This window comes from Pelobates fuscus, chromosome 8 (genome assembly GCF_036172605.1).
Source record: "Pelobates fuscus isolate aPelFus1 chromosome 8, aPelFus1.pri, whole genome shotgun sequence".
Lineage (NCBI taxonomy): Eukaryota > Metazoa > Chordata > Amphibia > Anura > Pelobatidae > Pelobates > Pelobates fuscus.
The window spans coordinates 13,669,593-13,696,338 of NC_086324.1; the positions used below are offsets into that span (position 1 = coordinate 13,669,593).

Here is a 26,746-nt window from a genome sequence, read left to right on the forward strand (position 1 = left end):
AATGTAATAATATGAAGAATATTTACATTATGTAAAGAGTTTATACCCAAGGGATATAGGGCTTTAAAAGGGGTATTACATAATTCATCATAATCGCAGTATTTTATTTTAAGGAAAACATAGGGAAAAAAGAAGCCGTTGGGTTTTGTACCATTAAATATATCATCACATTCTAAAACTAAGGAACTGATCTTATACATGTTACTGACATGGAATTCCACAGCGTGTGCAGACATTTTGGATTTATAAGACATGCCCTCTCCACATGAAATCACAAATCTGCCCGATGGCCTCATGTTGAATGACTGGAAGATAAGTGATCTAAAGGAATTCTTATTTGTGCCTAGGTAGGGCTTAAATCAGGGCTTGACAAATTTGTTTGGAATCTAGGAGCCAGCTAAAAAAAGTTAGGAGCCAGTTTTTTTTTTAAACTAGCGAAGTTTAAAGGGACACTATAGTCACCCAGACCACTTCAGCTCAATGAAGTGGTCTGGGTGCCAGGTCCCTCTAGGGTAACCATGCCTGCTGTAAACATAGCAGTTTCACAGAAACTGCTATGTTTACATTTGGGATTAAGCCAGCCTCTAGTGGCGCATCTGCAACGCTGGAGGCATATTATGCCTCCAATACGCAGAGCGTCCATAGGAAAGTATTTAGAAATGCTTTCCTATGGACACTTTGAATGCGCATGTGGCACTGCCGCGCATGCGCATTCCGCTCCGCTGACGTTGGCGGGGGAGGAGAGGTAAGGGAGCCCGGCGGTGGAATAAGGTGAGTAACTGAAGGCACCCTCAGGGTACTATAGTGCCAGGAAAACCGATTTGTTTTCCTGACACTATAGTGATCCTTTAATTTATACCATTCTTAAAGGGACACTATAGTCACTAGAACCACTACAGCTTAATGTACTTGTTCTGGTGCCTATAGCCTGTCCCTGTTGCCTTTTCAATGTAAATGCTGCCTTTTTTTTAGAGAAAAGGCAGTGTTTACATTGCTGCCTCATAGCACCTCTAGTGACAGTCACTCAGACAGCCACTAGGGAGTCCTGTGTCAGTGCTGCAGAGTGCACAGTGTGCAGCACCTTTGTTCAGCGTCTCCACGCTCTGCATGGAGGTTACCCATAGAGAACATGTGCAATATCTTCCCAATGCTTTCCTATTGGAAAGCATTGATTTAGCTGAGATCTTAAAGATTGATTATCTCAACCATGAAGGCAGGACAAGCAGCGGAAAACTGGCACAGCGTGGGAAAGAAGGTGAGTAAAAACACCTCTCTCGTGATCATAGGGGTGCAGGTACGTAAACAGACACACACACTGACAGACAGACACACACACACACTGACGGAGAAAGACACACACACACTGACAGAGAGACACACTGGCAGAGAGAGAGAGAGAGAGAGAGAGAGAGAGACACACACACACTGACAGAGAGACACACACACACTGACAGAGAGAGAGAGACACACACATACACACACACTGACAGAGACACACACACACACACTGACAGAGAAAGAAAGACACACACACTGACAGAGAGAGACACAAACACACACTGACGTACATACACACACACACACATTGACATAAATACACACACACACACAAATTGACATTTTCCATTTTAATCCACCCAGCCTCCCTACCTGGGAAAGCTGAGTGGACTTTCCCTGGGGTCTAGTGGGGCTGCTCGCTCATCCTGTGTGCGAGGGAGCAGTAATCTACCTGCGGCTCCTCTCTGCTCCCTGTAGTGATGCCGGGGCCAGAATGATGTCATATTCCGGCTCCCGACATAACTATACAGCGTGAGGGAGCAGACAGGAGCTAAAGGAAGATTACTGCTCCTTCCCGCTCTGCCCCAGCCTGCTGCCTGCACGATCCCCAGGGCCTCTGCCCCAGCCTGCCAGGGCCTTCACGCTCCTCAGGGTGTACGCCTCCATGCAGCCCAGGGTGGCCACCTGCACGCAACCCAGGACAGCCGCCTGCACGCTCCTCAGGGCGGTTGCCTGCACCCTCACTGAGCCGACCGGCCGGCCCCATTGTTCCCCCATCCTGCCTTTAGCTAAAGGGCATCATATCCCTGGCGCCAGGGCAAAATTTCAAGTCGCAATGGCGAACAAGCGCCTGGGATTTGTCGAGCCCTGCCTTAAATCATTTTTTAAAAGGCTCAAAGATGCATCCTTCCCAAAAAATTTTTCCCAAACAAGGGACACTTGTTTTAGGTAGCGAGTGTGACTAGGGGTGTGACAAGGATTGTGTACAAACATTACAGTGTGTTTCGTTTTGTGGAGCTCTGTGATACATTTACACACACTGCACATTATTGTAAGTTTTGTTATTGTGGAGATTATATATATATATATTTATATATGTATAGAGAGAGAGAGAGAGAGAGAGAGACACACACACACAAACATCCTGAGCTTCACGATCAAAATAAACTCAAGTAAAGAGTGTGCCATAAACCCTCTGGATGTATGAAGCTAAAACCTTTGGATGTACGAAGACGGGACTTTGGACCTGGATTTGGCTTTCAGGTGATGGAAGTAGTGTGGTGGAAAGCAGCCCCGGCTTCTATCCCTTTAATAGAGCAGCTGTATAGTTTTGGAGCTTTGACCGATGGTCCCCAAAAATCTTGTGAATCAAGTAGAACCTTGGGTGGAAGTTGGGGGCTATAAGTACTTCCATTGCTCAAATTGCCACTAGGAGGGCTGGTGCTGCCAAACTGAAGTTGGAGTAGGAGCTAATTCTCTCCATTTGTTCACTAGGACAGCTGGGGTCTGCTGGACAATGAACTGTTAGAGAAACAACCAGCCATCTCAACCAAACCCCAAACTCAGTATCATATATATATTGTTTGTATATTGTATTTGTTTTTGTAATATTGTATCATATTGTAACAATGCAATGGTTTGTGGACCCAGGACAACGAGAGGAATCTCAACGTATCCTATCTGGTAAAATATTTTTATAAATAGATATATAAATATGATCTAGAACATGCTCAGGGGTGTATTTCCTTAAAAAGTGAATTGTGTTCAAATGAAAACTGAATTTGATAATTTGAAAAAATGCACTAACCCCACTCTATTTACCACTATTTACAACTCAGGGCTAACAATGCAGGCGTGTCCATTAAACTGCACATCTGTAGAGAAGTGCTCAGGAATGGTAAATTTTATGTCAACATAGATGAATTTGAAAATGATCCAAATCATGGTTTTAGGAATCATCCTAGTGGCTTTTTTGTAAGTTAATTTTTCCATCCATCTCACGCCCAGTTTGGTAAACTGTCATGCACTGGTTTGCATGGGGTGAGGTTAGGACTAGGCTAGTTTTGGCGGTGTGGCAAGGTGCAGTGCTCGTGCCTTCCGGGACACAGAGGGTTAAAAACAAAAAGAGGCTGTGAGTGGTAGATCAGGAATGAACGTGCCGATCCCATGAACAGGCCATAAAGGGCGATGAAGAACAGAACACAGAAATCGGCTGCTTCCAGGCCTTGTTTGGAAGTGCAGGAGCTCGATAATAAACAAAGTTAAAGAACAGATTTGTGCGTGCCAGAACTTTTACTCCATCATTACTCTCTGCATTCCTCAACCCTTGCAGTTCCAGAGGAATGTGCCACAATCGTTCAGAGGGTTAACTATTGTCTCGCCCCCTCCCCAGCGTTCTTGGACCTCTACAACCAGTTTGATGGACGCAATATCCCATGAAAGTGCCCAGTAGGAAAAATACAGAGGAGGAACAATACCCCTGGTACTCGCACTGCAGAAAATCCATTCACCTAGAACTCTACAGATCCTTCATCCTGATCTATCTCTATATGGTTTACACTCCTGCCCACACAGTCATTTCATTCTTATCTGTAAATAGTTTCCATACCAGTCACCCATATCCGCATTTCTAAGCACTGGTCACTGTATTACCTCCCAGTCTCAGCCAACAATGGGCAGAGGGGCAGCAAGGTAATGGTGACATGTAGAACAAAGGAAGAACCCAAAAGAGACTAAGGGTGAAGTGAGAGTTCGCTACTTTACAGGAAGGGTAGTTGGTACTTGGAATAGCTACCCAGGGGAGGATGTAAAGGTTAACCTTGATATAAAATATATACTAAATAGCTTCCCAGCCGAAGCAGTAAAGGATAACTGTAACATAGTAAGAGTCGTAAATGCATGGAATAGCGTTTCAGTGGTAGCAGTAATATATAGCAGTGATACAGAAAACATATTGGAAACAAAGAGCCCATTACATTTCAAGCATGTCACATAGTCATCCCATGCGTTTCACATCTTATGTCATCCATTTGAAATACCCCATGCATTTCTCATTCCCACCCCATGCATGTCACATACCCCACCCCCTGCATTTCGCATACTCAGTCCAACGCATTTAACATACACTATCCCATCCCATTATTTTTTACATACCTCATCCAAAGCATTTCAAATACCAATTCCAGATCGTTCACATATCACATCCTACACATTTTAGATACCCATCCCGGAGTTTCATGGATTGCACTTATCCTATTAAACACACCCCATCCAACACAGTGACTTGTCATGCTATCAACTAAACCCAGAAGCAGAGAGGTGCAGTAATATTTAAATATATTGAAGATACGCAGGATCAAGTTAGTCTCATCTAAAGAATATTGTTAAAATGAGCCTGAAAGAGTTCTGGTTGTAAAGAACACTGGTGCCAAATGTGGCCATATATGAAACTACATGTATAAATAATAATGTCTGCAGCTGGTCTTCACATCACTTTATACACGTACCCAGCAATTCTGGGAGCTCCCAAAATAGGGGAAAATTCTCCCACAGCTTTCATTTTGGTCTCTCTTGCACTCATTGTTATGTCCCTTGTTTGCGCTGCCCCTCACCCCCAGTGCCGCTAACTCTGCATGTGGTCGGGTACCGCGTCTGTGGCAGTCTGTAGGTGATCGCATTCACCGCAGAGTTAATGAAGCCCTTCCACTCTCAGAATTGTTTACTCTATCAGGTGAGCCAATCTTAACTCAGCGCTGCAGGGAATGTATTCAGAGAACCATTAGGAACAGCAGTCGGCAGACCTGAGCACAGCAAGGACAGCCTAGAGAGCAAATCTGGCCTTTATTCACTAAATACTCTCTGAGGCACTGACAAAAGATTGGCAACTTGTAGGCCAGAATAGCTAGGCCCCCAATACAGCTAAACAGGACGGGTTTTTACCAGTTTCACTATTTTGCTCCAAATGTCAGTTAGTTTCAGTTAGTTATTTACTAAATACTGACTGTGGAGGGTTAAAAACGAATTGCAACATTTACAGAAAAATATATTAAACTGTTATGGTTACAGCTTCACTATTTGAGCCTTAATTTAGCAGTTTGGTTTTCTATTCAATGCATTTCAGTTTAGTGGGGAAAAAAATCCCAAATATTTTGAAGCTTTGAGGGCTTGGAAATGTTTCTAAGAAACATTCTCACTTCTGACTGCTGCCGGGGGTTTAGTACTCATGTTGCCGATTTATTTCAAAGAAAGATACAATTTTGACATTCCTATACCGTAGCTGCCACGAGAATGACATTTTATTTGTACAAAGCTGAGGGTTTCTTGTGTGGGGAATGTAATATCTCCCAGCATGCACATCACCTACTGCTTCTGATTGGCTGCTTGTCTTCTTCAGTTCTAAAATATCGATGTCATAATTTGCAACTGGCACCGGACTCCAATCCAACCAAAGAAAAATCGTAAACCAACACCTGACATGACCCTAAGGGTTGGTTTTGATTCCATTCCGCCGTAACTAATTGGTAAAAAATATCTCAAAACACTACTCCCTAAGCCTTTGGATATGTTTACGAGGGCTGAATATAAAATGGCAGAATTAGTTGCCCTATCTACTCGGAGAGCAGTTGGAGAGCTGCACTGAACTCCTATGATGGTAATTGTGCAGTGTCAGGATCGGGACAGGGATCCAACACGCAGAGTACAAAGAGTGGAAAGGTACGTATACCGGGCCTTAGAATGGCCGGACTAACGTACCGAGAGTAAAGAATAGTCAGAGACAAGCCGAGGTCGAGGGAACGAGAAGACAGATAAGCGAGAGACAAGCCGGGTCAAGGGATAACAGAGAAACAGGGTAGTACAACGAGCCGAGTCAAAACCAAAAGAGCAAACTAGAATACCAGAGCACTGAGTGACTAGACAAGCTAGAACCACGACAGGGCAATGAGCTGAAGTAAGGAGTAAGCTTAAATACCCTGGCTCTGGATGGAAATCACGCCTCTGACAAGTACCGATTGGATATCGGACACTTGAGTGACAGATTGCTCGTGCTAGCGTCATGACGTCACGTATTGAGCGTCCTGCTAGAAAAGGACGTGGATTCCTCGCGGCCGGTGTTTAAGTGACTGGATGGACCGCGAGGAACGGAGGAAACAGCTCGCCTGGACGGATACACCACCAAGTCTCTACCTCCCTTAGAGGTAGAGGCCTCAGGTACCCTGACAGTACCCCCCCTCTCAGATACGCCCACCGGGCGGAATGAACCGGGGCGAGATGGGAAGCGGAGGTGAAATGCTCTGCGAAGGCGAGAAGCATGGACGTCCTCCTGAGGTACCCAACTCCTCTCCTCAGGACCATATCCCCTCCAGTTGACCAGATATTGCAATTCTCCCCTTGAAATTCTGGAGTCAATGATGGAGCTGACCTCGTACTCCTCCCGACCCTCCACCTGAACAGGACGAGGCGAGGGGACCTTAGAGGAGAATTTGTTGCAAATGAGGGGTTTCAACAAGGAGACATGAAAAGAGTTAGGAATGCGTAAGGCAGGTGGCAGAGCAAGGCGATACGCAACCGGATTGATACGAGTGAGAACCCTGTAAGGGCCTATGTAGCGAGGAGCAAATTTCATGGACGGAACTTTTAGGCGAATATTCTTAGTACTCAACCATACCCTATCCCCAGGAACAAAAACAGGAGCCGCTCTTCTATGTTTGTCAGCGTGTTTCTTGAACAGCGAGGAACTATGTAATAGAATTTGTCGAGTCTGATCCCATAATTTCTTCAGGTTGGCGACATGATCATCAACCGACGGTATCCCCTGAGAAGAGGAAACCGAAGGAAAAATCGAAGGATGAAAGCCATAGTTCATGAAGAAAGGGCTAGAGCGAGTTGAATCGCAAACAAGGTTATTGTGTGCGAACTCCGCCCAAGGAATCAGACCGACCCAATCGTCCTGGTGTTCGGAAACAAAGCAACGCAGATACTGTTCGATCTTTTGATTAGTACGTTCAGCAGCTCCGTTAGACTGAGGGTGATAGGCAGAGGAAAAGTTCAATTTGATGCCCATTTGAGAACAAAAGGATCTCCAGAAACGTGAGACAAATTGAGAACCTCTATCAGAAACAATCTCTGAAGGAATCCCATGTAGGCGAAAAACTTCTCTCGCAAAAATCTCCGCCAATTCAGGAGAAGTCGGAAGTTTAGGTAATGGCACGAAATGGGCCATCTTAGTAAATCTATCCACCACCGTGAGAATAACAGTCTGTCTTTTGGAAGCAGGCAAATCAACGATAAAGTCTATGGACAAACAGGACCAAGGTTTCTCAGGAATGTCCAAGGGGTGTAATAGGCCACATGGGGATGCATGAGGTAGTTTAGTCTTGGCACAAGTCTCACAAGCTGCGACGAACTCCTCAATATCCTTTCGAAGTGAAGGCCACCAGAAATCCTTGGATATCAGAGAGTATGTCTTGCGAATACCAGGATGACCAGCTATTTTACTTTCATGAAAACATTGTAAGAGCTCCAGTTGAAGTTCAGGAGGAACAAAGTTTCTTCCCTCAGGAGTGTTTCCGGGAGCTAGATGTTGTGACTTCAAGATCTGGTCAAGTAGCGGAGAATGAATTTTGAGACTGGTATTAGCAATAATATTGCATTTGGGTACAATGGAAGACAAAAGTGGTTCAACTGAAGCAGAGGGTTCATATTGGCGAGATAGCGCATCGGCTTTAGAATTCTTTGACCCAGGTCTGTAAGTCAGAACGTAATTGAAATGGGTAAGAAACAACGACCAACGAGCCTGCCTGGAGGACAGACGCTTGGCCTCTCCGATATAGGACAAGTTCTTGTGGTCTGTCAGGATGGTAACAGGATGTAATGTACCTTCCAATAAATGTCTCCATTCTTTCAAAGCCTTGATAACCGCTAGTAATTCTCTGTCACCAATGTCATACCTGCTTTCAGTACCGGTCAATTTTTTAGAGAAAAATCCACATGGATGTAATGGTTTATCAACACCCAACCTTTGAGATAGAACAGCACCTAAACCAGTCTCTGATGCGTCTACCTCGAGCAAAAAAGGCAGAGAAGTGTCAGGGTGAACTAAAATTGGAGCGGAAGCGAAAAGCTCCTTGAGAGTCTTGAACGCAAGGAGAGCTTCAGTAGTCCAATTCTTAGTGTCAGCCCCCTGTTTGGTCATGTTAGTGATAGGTGCAATAATGGAAGAATAGCCCTTAATAAAGCGCCTATAATAATTGGAAAAACCAATAAATCTCTGTATGGCTTTAAGACCTGTGGGTAAAGGCCACTCTAGAATGGATTGGAGCTTATCCGGATCCATCTTAAATCCCTCCCCAGAGATCACATAGCCGAGAAAGGTTACCTGGGTTTGATCAAAGCTACATTTCTCCAACTTGCAGTACAAGCCATGCTGGAGAAGCTTGTGCAAAACCCTCCTGACTTGCTTGTGATGAATCTCAATGTCACTAGAATGAATGAGTATATCATCTAGGTATACTATGACGCACTCTTGCTGAAATTCCCTAAGAACCTCATTAATCAGATCTTGGAATACCGCTGGCGCATTGCATAACCCAAAAGGCATGACAGTATATTCATAGTGGCCATATCGAGTATTGAATGCCGTCATCCACTCATGTCCCTGCTGGATTCTCACCAAATTATATGCCCCTCTGAGGTCTAACTTGGTGAAAATTGTAGAGCCCTTCAAACGATCGAAGAGTTCGGTGATCAAGGGAATCGGGTAGGCATTTTTAATGGTTATCTTATTCAAGCCTCGATAATCAATACAAGGTCTCAAAGAACCATCTTTCTTTTTAACAAAAAAAAATCCAGCCCCGGCAGGGGAGGAGGACCTCCTGATGAATCCCTTGTCTAAGTTCTCGTGAATATATTCCTCTAGGACTGAGTTCTCCTTTATAGATAATGGGTATACATGACCTCTGGGAGGCATGGTACCAGGGAGTAGGTTAATTTTGCAATCAAAGGACCTGTGTGGGGGTAAGGTATCGGCTTTCTTTTTGTCAAATACTGCCTTTAAATCTAGATACTGAGGCGGAATTTGTGTCTCTTTAGGATTGTCAGAGGTATTCGATGTATTAGTTAATCCAAGAGGTAAGACCTTCCGCAAGCATTTTTCTTGACAATTCTCTCCCCACGAAACTATCTCCCCTGATTCCCAATTAATAATAGGGTTGTGTCTCCTCAGCCAGGAGTACCCCAGGACTATGGGAATAGACGGAGAAGAAATGAGCATTAAGGATATATCCTCTTTATGCAGGATGCCAACAGTCAAGTTAATCGGTATGGTCTCATGGAAAATAACAGGCTCAAGTAACGGTCTACCATCGATGGCCTCGACAGCCAGAGGTGTCTCTTTTAACTGGGATGGAATAGCATGCTTGGCAGCAAAACCCTGATCTATAAAGCTCTCAGCAGCTCCAGAATCGATTAGTGCCATAGTCTTAACTACTCCCTTCTCCCACTTTAAAGAAACGGGTAACACAAGCCTGAGCTCCTTGTAGTTGTGAATAGAGGACAAAGTAGAAACACCCAAGGCCTGTCCTCTAGAGGAACTTAGGTGCGAGCGTTTCCCGAACGATTGGGACAATTTAGGCGTAAATGACCCCTGACTCCACAATACATACATAAACCCTCCCTTCTCCTGTACTGTCTCTCCCTTTCAGTGAGATGAGTACTGCCTATCTGCATAGGTTCAGGAATACGTAAGTCTTCGAACTCAGAGATTTGAAAGGTAGGCGCTAGTTTAAAGGAGGGTCTACGGGTCCTATCTCGAGTGTTCTGCCTCTCTCTTAAGCGTTCATCAATACGAGATATAAAAGAAATTAAATCCTCCAAATTTTCAGGGAGTTCTCTAGTAGCGACCTCGTCAAGAATTACATCTGATAACCCATTCAAAAACACATCTATATAAGCCTGTTCGTTCCATTTAACTTCTGCCGCCAGGGATCTGAACTCTAGTGCATAATCCACAAGTGTTCGATTGTCCTGTTTAAGGCGCAACATTAATCTAGCTGCATTGACCTTTCTGCCAGGAGGGTCAAAAGTTCTTCTAAACGCAGCTACAAAGGCATTATAATTATAGACTAGTGGGTTATCATTCTCCCATAAAGGATTGGCCCATCTCAAAGCTTTTTCAATGAGCAGAGTAATAATAAATCCAACCTTTGCTCTATCTGTAGGATAAGAGCGGGGTTGTAATTCGAAATGGATGCTAATCTGGTTTAGAAAGCCACGACACTTCTCCGGTGACCCGCCATAACGTACTGGTGGGGTAATACGGGAAGAAGCACCTACAGTGGCTACCTCTAGACCTGAGACTGCAGGAGAGATAGACGGAGTACGTGTCTCCTCAGGTGGATTACTAGCACGAGACAAAAGTGCCTGTAGTGCCAAAGCCATCTGATCCATCCTATGTTCCATGGCGTCAAACCTGGGATCCGAAGAACCAAGCTGACTGTTTGTACCTGCAGGATCCATTGGCCCTGTCGTAATGTCAGGATCGGGACAGGGATCCAACACGCAGAGTACAAAGAGTGGAAAGGTACGTATACCGGGCCTTAGAATGGCCGGACTAACGTACCGAGAGTAAAGAATAGTCAGAGACAAGCCGAGGTCGAGGGAACGAGAAGACAGATAAGCGAGAGACAAGCCGGGTCAAGGGATAACAGAGAAACAGGGTAGTACAACGAGCCGAGTCAAAACCAAAAGAGCAAACTAGAATACCAGAGCACTGAGTGACTAGACAAGCTAGAACCACGACAGGGCAATGAGCTGAAGTAAGGAGTAAGCTTAAATACCCTGGCTCTGGATGGAAATCACGCCTCTGACAAGTACCGATTGGATATCGGACACTTGAGTGACAGATTGCTCGTGCTAGCGTCATGACGTCACGTATTGAGCGTCCTGCTAGAAAAGGACGTGGATTCCTCGCGGCCGGTGTTTAAGTGACTGGATGGACCGCGAGGAACGGAGGAAACAGCTCGCCTGGACGGATACACCACCAAGTCTCTACCTCCCTTAGAGGTAGAGGCCTCAGGTACCCTGACATGCAGGACACGTGAGAGGCCAATCATATGGATAAGCTTACCTTGCTGTTACATGATACACCCAAATCTTTCCATTAAATTTGGTATCCTTGGCTGAACGGAGACGTTCCTTGTTTTTAACGTAAAACCTAAACTACTAAACCAGTATTGCAATCTCCAGACCCCACAGAGCTTAGAGGCACTCTCTTTTAATTTTCAAATCCTCCTTGACTTTTACCTTGTCAATTTTTAGAAGTTTTTTTTTTGTATACAGTTTGAAATCTGATATCTTCCTCTGCGCACTTACCCCTCATGCTTCTCAATTCCACCATCACGCACATTCCTCACTATGGGAGTTTGGCATCACTAGCATAAACAGCTTAAAAATAATAATATTAATATTAGTATTGCCACTCCTTAATCATATTAATTGTCCCCCCTTCACCCCTTCTCCCCCCTTTACCCATGTTATACCCCTTATCCCAATTATTTTGCCTGGATTTTTTAACACATGTTGGGCTCATACAATATATATGTTGGATTGGTAACCTGAAACCTTATAATGTGATTAACCTGTTCCTGTTTTTATTTACTGGAAGTTTCATTTCAATCAAGAACATTTAGAATTTCCCTATAAATGATAAATGCAATGTGGTTTTTGTAACTAAGGCACTTTCAAACTGTTTATAAAACAAAATAAAGAATTGGAAACATAAATATATCTCAAAGCACATGGAGAATTTGTTTTATGAGAGTTTTATGGTGGCAGGTTCAAGTTTACTATCTGTAACGTGATCCTGCTAATATGTAACCTGCTACCATATGTGCGTTACTTGAGGACAAACACATCTGGTAATAAAATGGTTAATTATTCTGGTACTGTAAAATATATTGTGTCTGTGAAAGGTTTCTACATACTAAATACTGCCACCTACTGAGCACAATTCAAACCCAGCTCCTCGTACAGAAGGGAGTTGTTTACTAAAGAGCTATTCTTACGTTTCATTCAGTTTCGTTTAACAGAGACAAAACCAGTGGAGGAACTATCGCCGGTGCTGGTGGTGCGGCTGCAAGCTCGGGGGTCCCATGCATCTATGACCAGGGGCTCAGTCAGGTGCCGTGGCCCTTTAACAGAGTGACTGGGCCCCTGCTCAGTACAATGCCGTGGTGCTGGGAGGAAGTGAGTACAAAGGCAAACACTACAAAAAGTAAACCACTGCTTTCTGGATGCAACAGAAACATAATAACATACAAACACTACTCAGTGCTAAGTACGCATTTTGAACAAGTAATAGAAAAATTATATTGATCGTCACGATGATTGATTTGCAATTACCATTTGACAATTAGAATTTCACCCCAGAATTGCTCCAGTCTTTCCTTGATTAATATAAAAGATAAAATAATAAAAACAAAGATTTTTTTATTTTTGTTCTGCGTATTTCTACATAACTGCTTGGAAACCTCTGCTAGGTTTATTTTTGGAATGTATTTAACCCTAGCCCTTACATAATGTACGTATCTCCCAAACTATCTCATAGTGCTCTATCAATATAATAATAACCAAACGCAAGTGTTTATTGTTCAATGTTCTTTTTTACAGTAGCAAACTCTTAAATCGGTCACCGTAAGACCATGTATAAATATTGTGTAATATCTCTGGGTTTGTCACAGAGGATACAATATTACAAATGATTCCCAGGCCAGTTTTAACAGTAAATGGTTAAAGTCAGACGTGAGGCATTAAATGACAACACCTGACCCATGTCCTCCTGGAGGAAATATCTCTGCTTCTCGGCACAAATTTGGCTGTAGTTCAGATGTTGAGAGAGCACTTCCCGAGGGCTTAAAATTATGCACAGAGCTATAATAATCTAGTGCTTCGTAGGCAAAATACGCTGTATGATCCTGCACTGCACATTGAACGTTTAAGTGAAGATCTTACTACCTGTGTGTATGATTTATATAAGGACGCACCTGTCTGTTTTACATTTCAAAAGGCCTGCGGTGTCACTCAAATGCAAGGCATGCTGCGACAGGCAACGGGTGCATGGGGTGTCTAAGAGATGTGTCTGGCTGTCGAGGCCAAAATCATATCCCAGGAGTCCGAATTGCTGATACAAACAAGCTCTTCCTCTTCCTCAACAAAAAAAAGTTGATAGAGAAGGTATTGTGGGCATGGAGGGGCATGAATAAATAAATATGGATTTATGTATTGGCACTCCAAACTATGTATCTGTAATTTGATAAAAATTGATCAGGTTAGTGAGAATACCCCTCGGAGGATGCTGACAGCTGATAACCGTATTCTGATTAAGGGTCTGACGGACACGCAGGGAGAGCGAGTTACTCACCACGACAAGCACTGCCCTCTCGAGTGATCGCCTGCTTGCACACGCTGCACGACTTCACCTTCTTAAACTTCTTCACCTGAAATGTGTGGCAGTTCTGACCCTCCAGATCTTCAGGCTGAAAGAACAAGAACAAAGCATGGACAATGTGAGGAGAGCAAGAGCAAAACAAGAACACATTCACAGGAAATGCACATCTGTGCGATAAAACGCTGGATGTAGATAAAGTATGAATTGTCTGAAATTGAAAATGAATTTCAAATTTATGGGGGAATAAAAGGACTGAAATTAAAGCATAGCTGACGTGGATTTCTTTTTTTTTATTCCAGTTTGGCTACTGTGGTTTAAAGCACAAAATTTGCATTGGATTCCTGTCAATTCACACGTTCGTGATTAAGCCTATAATAGTATTATTATTATTATTATTATAATTATTGTATCAAATTGCCAGTGGAATTTTACATTCATAAAACAGTCATCCTGTATTCTATCCATTGACCAGTAGATGGTGCCAAAACCTTTCCAAGGTCAAAGCACAGAATCAGTCTCCTTTGTTGAATGACTTAATTCTTTATGGAGGGATCTGTGTGTAGATTTAACCCACTCAAGGGTCCCCCTGTGGTTAACAGCCCAACCCTGAAGCATAGAAAGGCTGCAGTGAAACAGCAGGGGACACAGCCAACATGGATTTTCTCTTAACCCCTTCAGGACAGACTATGTGCCAGGACTGTCAATATCACAGGAATTTCATAACACTCTGTTCTAAAAGAGTTAATTGTGTCAGGGCGGGCCAGCAAAAAAAATCTTACATCACTGATGGCTTCAAAAGATTAGTCGGGGAAATGGCTTTTCAATATCACTGAACTGGTTCTGGCGGGGTTAATCAGCACATCTGGGTACAATTAATTGAAAAACATCTGCTGACTGTCTGAATGGACTTTATGGGGGTAAAGTCACAGACACAAAACCAGAGAGCTAAAAGAAACCCTCTCTACCAACATTACCTCAATTCAAATTATAACAGAAGAAAAGGAAAACTATGATTTGATATATATATATATATGTATATATATATATCGTAGAGTTGTACAAGGGTTTAGTGGGGAGGTGGAAGAGTATGCACAGCACTTTTGGTAAAAGTTGTAAAATATGTATTTTGTATTTGCTTCTTTTATTTTAATTACCAGAACTTATTGTAACAGCACTGCAGTATATTGGTGCTCTATAATAATAATAACAAAACACCAACAGGTGGTGTAGCACAGTACAAACACACAAAACAGAAGTCACGTTATAACCAGGAATATCTCCCACTTGGCAACTCTTTCCGATAAGATTTGTTAAAATAGCTGCCAGTCTTTAGAATGTATCTTTATTGTAGGGTTCGCCATTTCACGAACAAGCATATTTTGCCAGTACTATTGATTTGTTCTGTTTCTTTCTTTGCTGGCTAAGTGTCCTGGGAGTCATGTTCACAGCAGCCACTATATCAGAGAATGATAATTACCTCCATGAACCAATAGTGACAGAGTCTGGCATGATCGTTAACCTTTAAAAGCAAAAACGCTTAGTATGACAAACTCTGGAACCCAAATAACTAAAATGGGGGGGACATAGTGCCCACCCCACCTGCGCCCCACCTCAAGCTGCAGGGAGAACCAGCGGTTTTTGTTTCTCCTCCGTGCTGTGGGGGTTAATTCCGGCAGTGAAGTCTCCCGGTGCAGGGAGAGCTGATAATAGCATTAGCCGCCAGTGTGGGGAGATTTAACCCATGCAGGGCTGCAGGGAGACACTTACGCGCACGGGTTAAGTCTCCTGCTGCAGGGAGATCCAGGTTTTTTTGTTTCTCCTCAGTGCTGTGGGGGTTAATTCCGGCAGTGAAGTCTCCCGGTGCAGGGAGAGCTGGTAATAGCATTAGCCGCCAGTGTGGGGAGATTTAACCCATGCAGGGCTGCAGGGAGACACTTACGCGCACGGGTTAAGTCTCCTGCTGCAGGGAGATCCAGGTTTTTTTGTTTCTCCTCAGTGCTGTGGGGGTTAATTCCGGCAGTGAAGTCTCCCGGTGCAGGGAGAGCTGGTAATAGCATTAGCCGCCAGTGTGGGGAGATTTAACCCATGCAGGGCTGCAGGGAGACACTACACGCACAGGTTAAGTCTCCTGCTGCAGGTAGATCCAGGTTTTTTTGTTTCTCCTCAGTGCTGTGGGGGTAATTCTCCTGCAGCACAGAATCTATTAAACGAAAGAACTGAAACTAAAAGGTAATGCATTTGCATATAATTCGTATGTAGGACTTTCGTTTGTGTTATAGTAAATTAATAAGAAAAAGTCAGAAAATTCAGACAAAATCATATTCGTCCGATAACAAATGCACATGTCTAGTGATTATACCTGCAAACTTCCTAATAGCAAAAAAAATAATTTGCAGCCCCCGCCTGCATAACCCCCAAAAAAGTAATTACACTTTGATTCTAGTTTTGGCTCTTTGGGGGTCTCTGTCAAAGATTAGCAGGCCTACTAATAATAATGTGCATGCAATTCACAAGTCTGACGCATTTCACAGCATAGTCAAATATGCAAGGAAAAATGTGTACTGTTTTATGGCCGGCTGAAATAGATTGGGCAGAATGTGTCGACAAATTGTTTTTGAGTCCAGCGGAGCCTAGAACGTAAGGTTCTTTGTAACCATAAAGAATAACAGAGTTACCACTGTGTATCAGTTAAAGCAGAGAGATCAGACTAGGACTCAGAGAGATCAACAAGGGGTTAATAACGCCCCTAACACATCCACACATATAGGATGCATCTATAAAATCCCACCAGGTTTTACTGCTTCATTGTTGTTAATTGGGTTTATTCCATGTCCATTAGAGAGGGGGGAAAACGAGAGAGCGTAAAAGAAAAGAAGTAAAAAAGAGAAAGAGGGGGGGGGTCTTTGCTGCACCCCAACCCCCTCATATTCTTCAACCAGCCCAAGCTCTCGCTGACCTGACTAGGGCCACCCACATACTCTGCTTCCTATTTCTCTGATTTAATGGCATCTGGCTCCCAGCTGAAACCTATAGGCCTTTCAGGGTAAGAAAGGAGCGGCGGTGAAAAACGAGTGTGGATAGAAAAAGTAAGAAAGGCGAAAGAGAGCGAATAGTGATACTCTCACCCACTCCCACAGCGTTTCTCTGTGATCCAACCATTACTCACCTGTCTGGCGCTGTGCAAGTCAGCGAGAAAGATAAAACACGGAAACCTTGCTGAGATTCAATACATATGTGTGGATGTTCCAAAAAGTTCACTGCTACATACAGGAAACAGCTCACAGTTAGTTTTACTTTATATCGATTTTTCATTTCACCACATTAAAAATATTCTCAGTTTATTACATCAGACCAGCCAGTGTGACAACATACAGTATCTGCTACACCGAGAACAGGCCAAAATTTGCCCTTTGTCACGCCGCCAGCCGGGTCCGCTCATGCCAGAGAGCGGTATGGGTCCTGGCGGGCGAGCATCGTTGCAGTGGCATTCCCATATCGCAAGGGGAATGCCGCCGAATACTCACCCTGTCTCCAGGCACCCGCCCGGGAGCGGACTGGGACCCGGCGAGTGCTTCTCGTTGTGGCGGGAATGCCGCCTATCACTTACCTCCTCCTGCGATGCCTGCTGTCCTCTGACAGGCACTTCTGTCCTCACACAGCGGCCGGGTCTGTAATCATTAGAGACGGCGGCCGCTGCAAGTTAGAACCTTTTAAGGTTCCTACTTAACCATTTGAGTGCCCAACTTGGGAAATGTGTGTGTGTGACTTCACACACGCATTCACTGTCACATGCTCCCCTGTAGCCAATCAAGGAGCACATCGGGCTATTTAAACCTTTTTCCTTCATTTCTCTGTGCCAGGTCATTGTTTCCATTCTGGTTATCCGAGAGCACGTTTCTGGTATTGTTTCTTGTGTATTTTGACCTTGGCTTTCCTACTGACTATGCTAATCTCTGTATCCCTTGACCTTTGGCTTGACTCCTGAATTCCTTGACCTTTGGCTGGCATACCGTTTACGCGATTTCTGTATTCTTGACCTCAGCCGGTCTTTTGTTTTTCCTTTTATACGTTAAATCTGGCTGTTCTAAGGCCCGGTAATACGTCTTAGGGTTTTATTTTTACTTAAGTTCTGCGTGTTGGGCATATTAATGTATCCTGACACCCTTTGGTTAGTCCCTGCTCAAGTCTCCAAAACTTTTTGCTCACTTGCCATTAAAGAGAGAACCTGTTCCATTTTCAGATAAGACTGATCCCACCCATAACGGCATCCAGACCCAAAATTCCAGCAAGTTTCCTCTTCACAAGAGATAGAGTAACCCCAAGTGATCAATTCGGCCTTCTTTGAGCCTCGTCAGCTGCCTAGGCACAGTAATCACTCGCTGCAAGGCTTCATTACTCAATAATGCACATCACAACGAGGTGCTTTATATGTATCTCTGTGGACTTTTTAGGTACACTGACCTCGAGTTTACTAATTTCCAACTGTCCTTCGTATTGCTTAGTATCTCTTCCCACACCACCTAGGTTTATATTGTCTCTTTAGAGTTGCATCTAGTCTTATACATATATATGCAAACAAAAAAAAACACAGGGATAATACCTTTATTAGCTTTATACAAAAATACCCTGACAAAAATCACAGAATGTACTGAATGAAAGTTTAAAAAAAGTTAGATGCCCGTGAATGCCTACCGCTACAATTTATCAAGACATACTTTTTGTTTTGTCCTATTAAAACATGAATATGCAATAAACATTCCAGGATAATTAGCAATAAACTGACACAATATACATAAATATAAGACACTTGGCAGACGTGATTGCGTGCAGGTATAGAAGATCCTGACTTGGTCCCACAGGGGATACATTTGGCACTGGGAACTCTTGAATTGAGTGCCCCATTTCCAAGCAGAATCCAACGTGATAAAAACAGCTGTATAAACCCTGCCAACAGTTTGTACACTTTACGCTGCACAATATCAGCTGTCAAAAGAATAATTCTCGTAGCCACAACTCCAATTATGCCGCACACAGGCAAACCACAAATTAGTTCCTCTTTTCATGTGAGCAGTTTTATCAGTGAGTCCTCCGTCTGAGAGATAATAGAACTGAATTCAAAAATCAATCAAAAGTGTATCCAAACATGACAAACACCCAACAAAAACACTGCAGCCGCCACTTCTACTGGAGTCTTGATTTTACAGTGTAATTACTGATAGTGATAATCACATGTCTGACCCATTGGATAAAAGCACCATGAGCATTGCATTCAAAGGCTTACTGTTACATGGGGGCTGTGGACATTTGTATTGCTGATTATGATGGAACATTGGAAAAAAAACCTATGAAGAATGTCCAAGGGTTCTAAATCAGGACTCTCCCATCAGACCTGGAACACTTGGGTGGTATGGAAATTTCTTTTCAAAAAAGAAATGGCTGGCAGGGATATAGCGATCGCCGTGCACACAGATCAAGCTGGTACTCCCAAACTAAATATGAAAAGAACAAAAAAAAAATCACAAAACAGCCACTTTTATTAGGAACACACCAGCCAATGCCATCCCTAATACAGGCTTTTCTCGAGCTTGAACTATTGCCAGTGGTTTTGCTAATAAATATTGCTGCTTTGGGAGTTTGTGAGTGCTGGAACATTTTTGTTCCTACCATAATTTAAATGGACACTTTAAGCACCATAAACACTACATCTTACAGTAGTGGTTTTGGTGAATAGATTACATCTATACAGTATGACAAATGGAGACATTGCTGTTTGTGAGAAACAACAATGTTTACATTTGTCATTAAGAATGCCTTGTGTTTGGCATCATGATAATGTTGATCACAGGTAGGCCCCCACTAATGAAGCATTAGGATAATTTTTATCTAGAAGGAGAATCTTATTATGTCCTTTACGGGTAGCTCGGGATCGATCTAAAAAGATAAGTCAGAAAGATCTCAGGACAGGAGACGTGGCAGCTGTGACAAGACTACGACATTGCTGGATGTACTGAGCTGCATTGGGAAGTCTGTGATTGGACAGCCACAGAAAGTCTGGGTGGAGTTAAAAGGGGAGGGCTTGCAAAGGCTTCAGACAAGAGATCTGCAGCTCATGCAAATTGTTTCTAGATATAGCCAAATGAAAAAATGCATAATTTAATACACAGTTATCACTGGGGTATATTTACTAAACAGTGCTTGTTTTTCTGTATTTCGGCAGGGGGGAGGCACTTTAGTGGGTGCTGTATATTACACCAAAATTTCACAACCTGAGGGCAGGTCCACCGCATGTGTTATCTAAGTTCAACTGAAGCCACGCGACCCCCAGCAGTTGAAGTTCTGCCCATTCTGAACAATTTCATTAGAGTGATTTACCGTACAATCAGCAACTCACAGTTTAATGAATTGAACTGAGAGGGGCAGAGCAAACTATCTGTTTTCCTTTTTAATATGAGAGAGATAGTTCAGAAGAAAAAAAATACATTTTTACAACACAAACATGCGCCTGATTTTTTCTATTTATGTTTTTAAATCCAGTGTTGCTGTAGAAGCAAAAATCACTTTCATTGTTAGTGTCTCTTTAACAATAAATTGAGTGGTAAACTGCATACTATACTACAGAGCAAACCATATAAGGACAGACATTCGGGAAAATTTGGAAGACTGGTCTTTATCTGCCAAACGCATCAGCTGCGGTTTATCCAATTCTTTCCAGTTGTCTGTTAATTTATTACTCATTAAAGACAGCTGTAAAATTTAAATACTCGAATAATTATACCCTAAAGTGTGTATATTCAGTCACATATTCTTCTAACCTTTTTTTTTCTTGTTCTGCTAGTCTATGAGACAGACTGCACCTATAGTAAAGAGACACTCTAATCACCATAACCACTACAACTTACTGTAGTGGTTATGGTGCTATGACAGTTTAGGTGCTAACCTTAGAGGTCAAATAACATAGAACTTATAATGCAGCCGTGACTACACCAAACCGGATGCTTCTATATAGTACATGGATCTCACAAAACCTTTTCACCAATTGTTTGTTTAGTGTTTTTTTCCAGGCTAAATAACACAATTCAGCAAGAAAGCCCTTGGCAGACAGCATTGGGCAGTTTGAGATGATGAGTCCAATCCAATATGTCCACCAATCTATGCAACAAATCGATTTCTATTGAACAAATGTGAATACCGTAATGGCAACAATATTGCTGTTATATCAGCAATGGCCACCGCACAGGATACGGACACAGAAATCACTGCACAGGTTATACCATAGACGAGTTTGAATTATATGTTTATTTAAATACAAGATTTCATCTTTTGACCTGTACAAAATGGCCTCCAACACAATATATACAGATTGTAACATAACTCCACTCACACGGGCTCACATCATTCCCACCTTTACCATAAGTGGTTTTGTGATGTAATTCCAGTAAAATACAAGTTTAGCAGGCTAAGATTGCCACAAGGCATATGTATGTATATGTGTTTGTAGTATCAGTTAGTTAATAACACGTAGCTAAGATACTGTCATCACTGTACTGACCAGGTGCAGGAATGTAAGAACTGGAATTACGCGTCCCTCTCCTTTGTATCAGATGAGCCACGTGGTTAGACCGGATGGATGAGTTTAGACTCTATTCATTAAATAGGTTAAGGGTATGTGTGGGTGTAGTTAATTGTGGGAGGAGCTACAGTGCTATATAAGGAATGTACTCTATGTATTCAGTACTCAGACTTTGCTGTATTTTGGTGACGCTAGTCCCTCTGAGTCCCGATCGGTGATCCAATAAAGAATCTCTTCCTTCCTGAAGAAACCTGTGTCCATCTCTCTGTGCTTGGCTTCCGTCAGTTTCTCCGGTATCATTTGGTGCATTGGCCGGGAAGCTCATCGTTCAACGGTAGCTGAGAGGCAGAGGCGTGAGACGGTCTATCTTTGCCCACGTTCTCTACGGCTGCACCCCTGAACTTCTGCGTGGACCTCCCTTCGTCTCGGCGCCACTGGTCTGTTGTCCAGGAGATCATCGGCCTCTACGTGAGAAGTGCTGGGGTGTCCCCGTCGATGAGTGTGAACTCAGGTTCAGGAACGAGGAGGTAAGATAACTGCTGTTTTAGACGGCAGGACCCGCTAGGGGTATACCGATTGTGCGGTAGGCCCAAAGGGGTTTTTGAATCTGTATCTGCCCCCTCTGTCGGAGGGAAGGAGCGAAGGCGCACCGCTCGATCGAACGCTCTTTAGTCAGACCGTTTGATTTGGTTAGTCAGGCGGGGTCCTGGTGTAAGATAGCCCTAGCCGGACACCGGTGTCTTGTCTAGACTAGCGTTCTAGGGTGTATATTACGTTCGCTAGGTCGGAGGGACCGGGAGACTAAGCGGCGCCTGTGTAAATTCGGTTCGCTAGTTCTCATCCTATCTGGGCTAAGTGGGAAGGCGTGTAAATTTGGAACCCACTAGACTTTTGATAGAACGACTAAGAGGCGCCTGTGTAAATTCGGATCTCTAGCTCGTTGTATAGTGCGACTAAGAGGCGCCTGTGTAAATTCGGATCTCTAGCTCGCTATGTATATGTGGTGATTGGGCAGTGTGGCTAACCAAAACGGGTGTATATAGTTTTAGGTAGTCCATTCAAGGTACTGGCCAATAGTTTAGTTGGGAATTGTAAATGTGTTAACGATTGTTTAGTAAAGTGTATATCTTGTTAGATAGCGCGAGCTCAGCCGTCTAGCGAGAGTGTTAATAGTGTGTTGCTGTATTATAGTGCACGGTACCATAACCCTGTATATTTACTGACATTATATAATAAGTACTAATCATTGTCGTCCATTGCATGTTTAACACCATAACCACTAATAATTGTATTGTGACCTTAACTTGTGCTTTGACCTATGCTAACCGTACTGTAACCGCTATTTGTAAAAGACGATGTTACTGGGGTGTGTTATAGACGGGTAATTCGTATATAGAGAATTATAGCGTGGGTGACTGTGTAGTTACGCCAAAGGGCATAATATTGATTATATAGTGACTGGTGTAGCAGCTGTGTGTGTACGGGAATTCCCTGAGTGTTTATTGTTATTGTGTACGTTTCACTTGATAACCGTACCACGTGGTGCTGTTGCCAGAGGAAACGGGTGTGACTGTTGAATAGTACGCGTGTATAGTAATCGTTGTCGACAACGTTCCACTGTTAAATATGGGTGCGTCGCAGTCAACGATTCCGGATCCCTTAGGATGTATGGTTAAGAATTTTAAAAAGGGATTCAAAGTTTGTGATTTTGGGGTTAAGATGTCCCCTGTACGTTTGGTCACTTTGTGCACTAGGGAGTGGCCTACTTTGGTTGCGGCATGGCCGCCACGTGGCAGTTTGGATCCAACTCTGGTACAGCGCTTACACGTGGCTGTATCAGGTAGGCCTGAACTTTACGGCCAGTTTCCTTATATTGATTGTTGGAGACAGGCCGTAAATGACTCGCCAAAATGGCTCCGGACATGCCACGAGGAACAGTGTCGCCTCATGGTAGCTAGGACTTGTTCGTCCACTAGGGCTGGTGTTAGGCCCATTTTGGACACGCCCCCTGAGTCCGAGATCCCTTTGCCGCCCCCTTACTTTCCGTTAAGAAGAAGTGACGCAAACGCAGGAAGTCCTGTAACCCTTCCCTCACTACCCCCATCCACTTCCGCTTCCTCCTCCAGTGCAGGATCCACCCCCCCTCGTACTAAATCCCCCCTTCCGGAACCAGATAGACCAACCTCCATTAAAAATGAATATCCTGATTTGGCGCCACTTCAGACTTCCGGTCAAGCTTCATCTAGCTCGGCCCGAAGTGTTCTATTCACTACCTTTTCCCAAAACCAACCTCCCACATCCCCATACCCTATCTCTCCCCGACCGGAACCCATGACTGACGCTTCCCTACGTAGCCCCATCCAAACCCGACAGTTGACTGGTGCCCAACAATTAAAGCACTATCAGATGCCTCTTCGCTTAAATCCCGGGTCAGCTTATATCGATGCCGCAGGTCAAATGGCACACGCTGACCCTGTCTTCGTATATGTCCCTTTCACCACTACCGACCTTTTAAACTGGAAGACCCATAATTCCTCGTATACTGAGAAACCACAAGCCATGACTGATCTGTTCACCTCAATAGTACAGACGCATAATCCGACATGGGCTGATTGCCAGCAGTTACTAATGACTTTATTTAACAATGAGGAAAGGACAAGAATAAATCAAGCAGCCATTAAAGCATTAGAAGATAGAGCCCGTGCTTTGAACCAAGCTAATCCAGCAGCATGGGCCGCAACACATTATCCCAACACTGATCCCGATTGGAACGTAAATGGTGCTGATATGGTTCAACTCAGAGCCTATAGAGACGCTATAATTGCTGGCATGAAAGCCGGAGGAAAGAAAGCCATTAACATGTCGAAGACAGTTGAGGTGATCCAGAAAAGCGATGAAGCGCCCAGTGTCTTTTATGACCGATTATTGGAGGCGTACCGCTTGTACACCCCCTTTAATCCGGAAGACGCAGACAATTCCCGAATGGTGAACTCCGCCTTTGTCAGCCAAGCTTACGGAGATATTAAGCGCAAGCTACAAAAGCTAGAAGGGTTTGCAGGTATGTCAATCACCCAACTAATGGAGGTAGCTAATAAGGTGTATATGAATAGGGAAACAGAAAGCAAGAAAGAGGAGGAGCGCAAGATGCGTAAAAAGGCTGATATGCTAGCGGTAGCGATCGCAGGCGTAGATAAACGGGGCCCAGATAGAGGCAATAATAGATGGAGTAGGGAGCCTTTGAGTAGGGATCAGTGTGCGTATTGCAAGGAAGAAGGGCATTGGAGGAACGAATGTCCGCAAAGAGAGCAGTACGAGAGGGTCCTACCCAGGGCAGGCTACGGAAACTTTAGAGGCAGAGCGAGAGGTAGAGGAGGCCCCGGAGGGAGTAATGGTTATAGAGGGAGTAATGGGAACAGAGGAAGTGTTAGGGAAGACAGATATATTCCAGCAGCGCAAAGGTCCCGCGATAGAGAAGGTAGGGACTTCGTAGGATTGGCTGACACGGTCATGGAGGACTATTGATACCGACCGGGCTCCATCCCCCTTGGTCGAGCGGAGCCTATGGTCGATGTATCAATAGGGGGGAAAAGGAGTGCGTTCATGATCGACACTGGTGCTGAACATTCAGTGGTGACTAATCTAGTTGCTCCTCCATCTGGAAGGACTATTACTGTGATAGGAGCAACTGGAAGAAGTGCTGAAAGACCGGTTCTTAAAAGTCGACTCTGTACATTGGGAGGCCACGTAGTAAAACACCAATTCCTTTATATGCCTGAATGTCCAGTCCAATTGCTGGGACGTGATATGCTATCCAAATTACAAGCGCAGATTACGTTCCTACCAGATGGAACAACATCTTTAAAGTTTAATGGACCTTCAGGTATTATGACTTTATCCGTACCAAAGGAAGAAGAGTGGCGACTTTATACAGTGTTGACTAGCCAAAACCCTAGGAGTGATGAGACATTGTTTAACATACCAGGAGTTTGGGCAGAGAACAACCCACCAGGACTGGCCCGCAATATTCCACCAATAAAAATTGAACTGAAACATGGGGTTTATCCAGTGAGCCTAAGACAATATCACATTCCGCAGAAGGCTAAGAAGAACATCCAATCCTATCTGGATAAGTTCATACGGTATGGTATCCTAAAATTCTGTACTTCCCCCTGGAACACCCCATTGCTGCCTGTTCAAAAGCCCGGCACAGATGAGTATCGACCTGTGCAGGACTTAAGAGCAGTCAATGATGCGGTTGTTAGCATACATCCAGTTGTACCCAATCCATATAACCTGCTTGCTTTAATTCCGGGCGGGGCTACTTACTTCACAGTCTTAGATCTCAAAGATGCCTTCTTTTGCCTCCGAATTGCCGCAGAAAGTCAATGTATTTTCGCTTTCCAGTGGGAGAACGCTGTAACGGGCTCAAAACGCCAAATGACTTGGACAAGACTGCCCCAAGGGTTTAAAAATTCACCTACCCTATTTGGTTCAGCCCTAAGTCAAGATCTATTGGATTTCGAGTCCATCCCAGGAGAGTGTGTATTGTTACAATATGTAGATGACTTGTTGATAGCAGCAGTTACAAAAGAAATCTGTCAGCAAGCAACGCACGATCTACTACACATTCTCTGGAAGGCAGGATACAAGGTGTCTAGAAAGAAGGCTCAGTTGTGTTTGCCAACTGTCAAGTATCTAGGATTCCATATCTCTGAAGGTCAAAGAATTATGGGGCCAGAGAGAAAAGAAGCTGTCTGCCAAATACCAATACCCAAGAATAGAAGACAAGTGCGAGAATTCTTGGGGGCAGCAGGCTTCTGTAGGATATGGATTCCCAGCTATGCGATACTAGCAAAACCTCTGTACGCAGCTATCAAAGGTACAGAGCACGACCCCTTCTTATGGACCCAAGAACAGCAAACGGCATTTGAAGATGTGAAGAAGGCTTTGATGAGTGCCCCAGCATTAGGTCTACCTGATCACACACGACCATTCTACTTATATGTACACGAGCAAAGAAGAATGGCTGTGGGAGTATTGACACAGTACTTGGGATCATGGCAAAGACCTGTTGCCTACATGTCTAAGCAACTGGATGCAGTGGCCAGCGGACTTCCACCTTGTCTAAGAGCCGTAGCTGCAGCCGCCCTGCTAGTAGCTGAAGCCGATAAACTCACTCTGGGTCAAGAACTTTATGTACGAGTCCCACATGCAGTACAGACGTTGTTGGATTACAAAGGAAATCATTGGTTTAGTAATAGCCGTATGACCAAGTATCAAGCAATGTTGTGTGAAAACCCAAGAGTGCATTTAGAGACTGTAAACACCTTAAATCCAGCTACCCTTTTGCCACAACCTACTGAAAGTCAACATGATTGTTTGGAAGTAATGGATGAAGTATTCTCAAGTAGACCAGATCTTCGTGATTTTCCCATCCAGAACCCCGATGTTCAATA

General features: G+C 43.8%; 1 protein-coding gene across 5 annotated transcripts in view; it reads right to left on the minus strand.

Annotated features, from left to right (window-relative positions):
* TNS1 (tensin 1) overlaps positions 1–26,746 on the minus strand; it is a 401,409-nt gene that overhangs the window by 235,053 nt on the left and 139,610 nt on the right. For all 5 annotated transcript variants that reach the window (XM_063429252.1, XM_063429256.1, XM_063429255.1 and 2 more), the window contains exon 2: positions 13,694–13,808. In XM_063429252.1, the coding sequence (XP_063285322.1) occupies positions 13,694–13,808 (115 nt within the window). The remainder of the gene's footprint in view (positions 1–13,693; positions 13,809–26,746) is intronic.